Here is a 5,542-nt window from a genome sequence, read left to right as displayed (position 1 = left end):
CAGGTTCTTCAGGTGGTGCGGATACGTGTCGCTTCATTGGCCTGGTTCCGCACTCTCGCTCCAGGTGTCCAGGGGCTTCTTTTCCGCATCCTGCGCATCGTACGTCTGGACAGTCCCGTACCCAGTGTCGAGACGATCCGCATCGCCTGCAGCTTCCCTTTGGGGTCCAACCAGGGTTGGGTTGCCAGTCGGCCGGGATGGTAGTGCTTCGCGGCGTTGCTTGGAGGAAAGGGGATGGGATCGGGGGGCGCCTGAAGGCAGACGTCGGTAGGGGTGCGGGTAGGGGTAAGTATGCGTTGGGGATGGCGCACGGGATGAATTTGTTGTGCCGTGCCCGGATGCTGCGTGGTAAGAGCGGTTGAAAGCGATGGGCAACTTTCAGATTGTCGAGCCGGATGAGCTCGGTGAGGACGCGGTCGTCCTGTTGGCGTAGGAGCCGCTTGTGGTGGTCGATGGCCTCGTCGGCTGCCTTGACAGCCTCGTCGTATTCGCGGCGGGCGGAGAGATACGCCTCTAGTGCAGCGCGGTCGGTGGCATTGGTTGCCTCGGGGTTGTGGGCTTTGAGCTTGTTGAAAACATCGGTGGGATTACTGAGAAGGAGCGTCAGCAAAGTGCTGTTGCCAACATGGGTGTGCTTAGGGGTGTAGATCAAAATCCTCTTTCCGCCCTCAGTTGAGGGGGCGTTGAACTGGTCGAGGAACGGGAGGGTGGAGGACATGTTGGTACAAGTAGGGGTGTAGTGACTGGGTTGAGCTGCTATCGATTCAGCTCAAGTCCTTCCTGTTCTTATACTCTGCCAACACTTCGTCAGCCGTCCCAGTCAGGTTTGCTTCGGGCTCCCATGAGTCATCGGCTGTTGAGTAACCCTTCCACCTGACGCGATATTCGCGGCGTCGCATCCTCTTGTTCTCTCGGTGTCCGATGATGGCTTCGACTTCGTAGTTATCTTTGCCTTCAATAAGGTCAGGGGGTGGCCTCATGTAGTTCGGACCATGGATCTCCGTCTCCGAGTAGGGAGATAGAAGCCATTCGTGGAAAACGGGGTGGACTCGCCAGGTGCTAGGCAAGTCTAGCTTGTACGCGACTGTTCCAATCTTATCTAGGACTTTGAACGGCCCTTCTCGCCTCGGGGCTAGTTTCCTGGACGGGTACGGCAGCTTCAAGTTCCGGGAGTCTAGCCATACCAGCTGACCTTTACGGAAGGAACCCCCCTTCCTTTTTACTCTCTTGGCCAGGATGTTCTAGGCCATCTCCATTGCCGCATGTGCTTCCTCACGGATGTTTTGCAAGTCCTTGAGGCGATAAGCTGCTTGGGGCGTGTTTGATCCCGGGTGTGCGGTGGGTATTCCACGAGGTTCGTATCCCATCATGAGTTTGAACGGGGATGCCTTCGTCGTGGAATGCTCGTGGGAGTTGTGAGCAAATTGCGCAGTGTGAAGATGGTCAGCCCACTTATCCGGATCATTGGCAGTGAAGCAGCGGAGGTAGATCTCCAGCTCTTGGTTCACTCGTTCTGTCTCGCCGTCGGTTTGCGGATGGAATGCCGTACTCATGGCTGATTGAACTCCAGTCATTTTGCACAGTTCTTGGAAGACTTTGGACGCAAATTGCGGTCCTCGGTCACTGATGATCTTGTCTGGGAGTCCAAACCACTTGTAGACCTCTCGGTACATTGCGTCTGCCGTCCCAAGAGCATCAATTGTTTTGTTGCATGGGATGAAAATTACCCCCTTCGTAAGGTCGTGGTCCACTACAACCAAAATTGAATCGAAGCCATTGGATGGTGGCAAGTCAGTGATGTAATCGCATGAGAATGTGCTGAAGGGCTTGGCATTTGCGCGGGGTCAAATGGGGGTGATGGGTGGTCGGGCTGGATGTGTGTTAACCTTCATTTGCTGGCAGATGCCACAGCCGTTAACATAGCGAGCGACAAACTGGGCCATGCTCGGCCACCAGTAGTCACGGCGCAAGCCGAGGAGGGTTTTCTGAACACCAGGGTGTCCTGCGGAGGGGAGGTCATGATAGTGGGAGACGAGACGTTTGCAAAGAGACTCATCTGGGGGTACATAGACCCGATCCTGGTATAAGAGGAGGTCATCATCGATGGACCAGTCTGTTCCAGTGCGTGGTGTTCCTCCAGTGCGCGCTGCAGTGAGTCCTTCCTTCATTATTGGGTCGTCTTTGAAGGAAAGGATGGTGTCGCGGGTGTCGATGTCGATGGCAGCGACCCATACTTCCGGTGGGAGCATAACGACATCGGTGTTGTCATTAGAGCCGTCATCATGGTCGGGTCAGCGGGAGAGAGTGTCGCTCTGCACCATTTGGGTACCAGGAACGTGTACCAGGCGGAAGTCAAACTCGGTCAGTTTACCCGCCCAGCGTGCTTGTCGTCGGTTCATGTCTTTGGCTTGTTTCCAATATGTGAGGTTCTTGTGGTCGCTGAGAATCGTCACTGGGTATGGGCTGCCAATGAGATAGTGCCTCCACTCATCTAGTGCGCGGATGACCGCATATAACTCCCTGTCGTAGATGTCGTAGTTTCTCTCTGCTGCATTGAAGCTTTGAGAGAGGTATCTGCAAGGATGCCAATCACCGTTGTCATCACGCTGGCATGGTACTGCTCCGGTTGCAAACTTGGAGGCGTCGGTTTCGATAGCGAAGGGTTGGTTGGGATCCAGCATGTGTAGTACCGGTTCTTCTAGGAATGCCTTCTTGAGGGTCTCGAAGGCTTTCTGTTGGTCAGATCCCCAGGTCCAGGCGACGTCCTTCCGGGTGAGAGCAACCAGTGGTTGCACTTTGTCCGAGAAGCCTTTGATAAACCGGCAGTAAAAGTTTCCAAATCCAACGAAGGCGTGTACTTGCCTGAGGTTGGACGGCACCGGCCAATCTGCAATGCCAGCTAGTTTGACGGGGTCCATTGCGATTTCTCCTGGGCGGATGATCATGCCGAGGAATTCGACTTCGGTGACATCGAAGGCACATTTCTCCGGTTTGAGGTAGAGGTCGTGTTGCCGAAGTCATTCGATAACATGTCGTGTTCGTTCTTCGTGTTCTGCCTTGTCCTGGGAAAAGATCAGGATGTCGTCCATGTAAATGCATAGCCAGCCTTCTTGAAGCATGTCTGCGAATATTGTGTTCATCATTCGCTGGAACGTAGCGGGAGAATTACACAGCCCAAAGAACATCACCGTTGGTTCGTATAGCTGCGGTGGTTTGCCATCAGTTCCGGGTACGATGAACACTGCCTTCCATTCGTCCCCTTTCTTGATTCGAACATTGTTGTATCCGGCGCGGAGGTCCATCTTCGTGAACATCTTGGCGTGCTTCAACTTGTCAAGGAGGTCCGATATAAGCGGGAGCGGGTATCGATCCTTGACCGTGTTCTCGTTGAGCAGCCAGTAGTCTTGACAGAGGCATAGTGAACCGTCCTTTTTACCAACAAAGAAGAATGGACTTGCCAACGGGGATTTTGAAGGGTGAATGTACCCTTTACTCAGGTTCTCCTTGAGGAACTTGTCGAGTTCCTCTCGTTGCTGTGGGTTGAGCGGATAGACCTGTTGCTTCATATCCGCGAAGCCCTCCTTGAGGTTGATTTTGTGGTCATATTCGGTGTGGTCTGGAAGTCGCGCAGCCGTGGCTTTGTCGAAGACGGGGAGGAGATCGTGTAGGTAGGACAGTACCATCTGTGGTAGCGTTTTTTCTGTCTTGCCTTGGGTGTTCGATGCTGCCAGTTCAGTGGAAGTGGTGACGCGCCTAATGTCGTGGTGGATCTTCCAGATCATACCGTTGTGAAGTCGTTTGTAGCCAGATGAAAGTTCAGGGAGTCGCTCCTTGAGCGGAGCGTCCCTTACGGCCAGGGGTTCCTGTTTCTCGTACTTGGTGATCATTGGTGCTCCAGATAAGTAGGAAATGATGAACTCATCATCGTCGATGTCCTCCACTTGTTCCTCGATGGACGCAATACCCGTTGACCCAAACCCATCCTCCCCGTGTTCTGTTTTGTCAGTGCAGTCGGTTATAGTTACTGGTGGGGTGCTTATCCTTTCAAGGATGAGCTGAGCAACTCGGCTGCCGACCCCGACGGTGAATGGGAGGTCAGAGTTGTTGACCAGTAGGACTGAGATCTTGCCTCGGTAATCGGAGTCGATTACTCCTGCAGCGACATCGATTTCTTTTAGCGCTAGACCAGACCGAGGTGCGATTCTTCCGTAGTGTCCTTTGGGGATAGCCATGATAAGATCGGTGCCAACCAGGCCTCGTCGTCGGGCAGGGATGATGAGTTGATGCGCGGCAGAGATGTCATATCCTGCTGCGCCGCTAGTCTTTCGTTCGGGAAGGGTTGCGTGCTCCGAGGTGGAGATGACGACGAATTCGTCCTCCGTTGGTTCTGGGAGTGGGGTAGTTACGGCCTTCTTTAGTTCTAGCCAAGCCACTCGCCTTTGGTACAGGTCCATCTTCCAGGCCCTGGTCTCGTCTTTTGTCCACCGGTGGTTTAGCTCAACTCGTCTGGTTTTCCAGTCTATCTTGGGGTTTTCGAGCTTGAGCCAGGTATGGCCGAAGATGATGTCTTCCTTGCCGATGCTGGCGATGTAGGCTTTGACGAATCGGGGTTCTCCGCTTATCTTGTAGGATAAGAGAGCTCTTCGCGTGATGAGTGCTTCTTTGTTCGGTGTTCCATCCACGTTGAAGACGGGGATGGGTCGGGGAAGAGGTTCTGTCCGAAGTTGATGCTCTTGGATGAATCTCGGGCTGATGAAGATTCCTGTTGCGCTGCTATCAATAAAAGCGCGCACCTTAATGTCTTTTTGTCCCACAGTAATCGGAATGTGCAGAGCGTGTTCATTTCGGACTACTAGAATTACACGGGACAGTGAAACGGATACGGGCAGTGGTTGCGTCGGCTCACCCTGCCCCTTCAAAAATCCTCCATCGTAAGTTCTTCATACAGCTCCCGCTTCTCGTCGGCGGAGAGTGCCTTGATTCTGGCACGGAAGTCGTCCTTCCCCGATCCTCCCTGGTTCGGCCTTCCACCCCCTTGTCGTGCGGCCGCTTTCTTTCGGCAATCCTTGGCGCTGTGACCCTTGATGTGGCAGTAGAAGCACAGGTTCCTGTCCCTGTGGAGCTTCCGATCGGCCTCGTTGAGAACGGCTCCTAGTTCCCATTTCCTTCCTACCGATGTGGAGGCGAAGGTTGATGCGACGGCAGCGGCGTCGATATCCATTGGTTCGCCATAGTCCCTGGTGTCTGTGACGATGAGAGCCCCCTGCTTGGCTGCATCGGCGTTTCGGACTTCGTCGTACCAGGCCTTCATGGTGTTGGGTCGATCCCTAGCGACCCTGGTTGCGAGCGCAAAATACAGCTCCTTCGGGAGTCCTTTGACGAAGTTGGCATGGAGAGTGTGGTAGTCATTCTCAACGCGGTTGGTGCCATTGACCTCGGCGTCCTTGAGCTGAGCCTTTGATGCTAGCTGCTCGAAGCGGGTGACGTAGTTACCGAGGGAGAGTGCCGTTTTCCTATCCCTCTGTCATTCAGGCAGTTTCAT

General features: G+C 54.1%; 1 protein-coding gene across 1 annotated transcript in view; it reads right to left on the bottom strand.

Moving 5' to 3' along the window:
* POSPLADRAFT_1150336 (hypothetical protein) overlaps positions 1-718 on the bottom strand; it is a gene marked incomplete at both ends in the record, with an annotated part of 3,325 nt that extends 2,607 nt beyond the window's left edge. Inside the window, one exon of the mRNA XM_024486406.1 lies at positions 112-718. Within this exon, the coding sequence (XP_024336395.1) occupies positions 112-718 (607 nt within the window). The remainder of the gene's footprint in view (positions 1-111) is intronic.
* Between the last annotated feature and the right edge of the window lie 4,824 nt (positions 719-5,542).

The sequence above is a fragment of the Postia placenta genome, assembly GCF_002117355.1.
Source record: "Postia placenta MAD-698-R-SB12 unplaced genomic scaffold POSPLAscaffold_12, whole genome shotgun sequence".
Lineage (NCBI taxonomy): Eukaryota > Fungi > Basidiomycota > Agaricomycetes > Polyporales > Adustoporiaceae > Rhodonia > Rhodonia placenta.
This window is presented reverse-complemented; position numbering and strand designations above follow the sequence as displayed.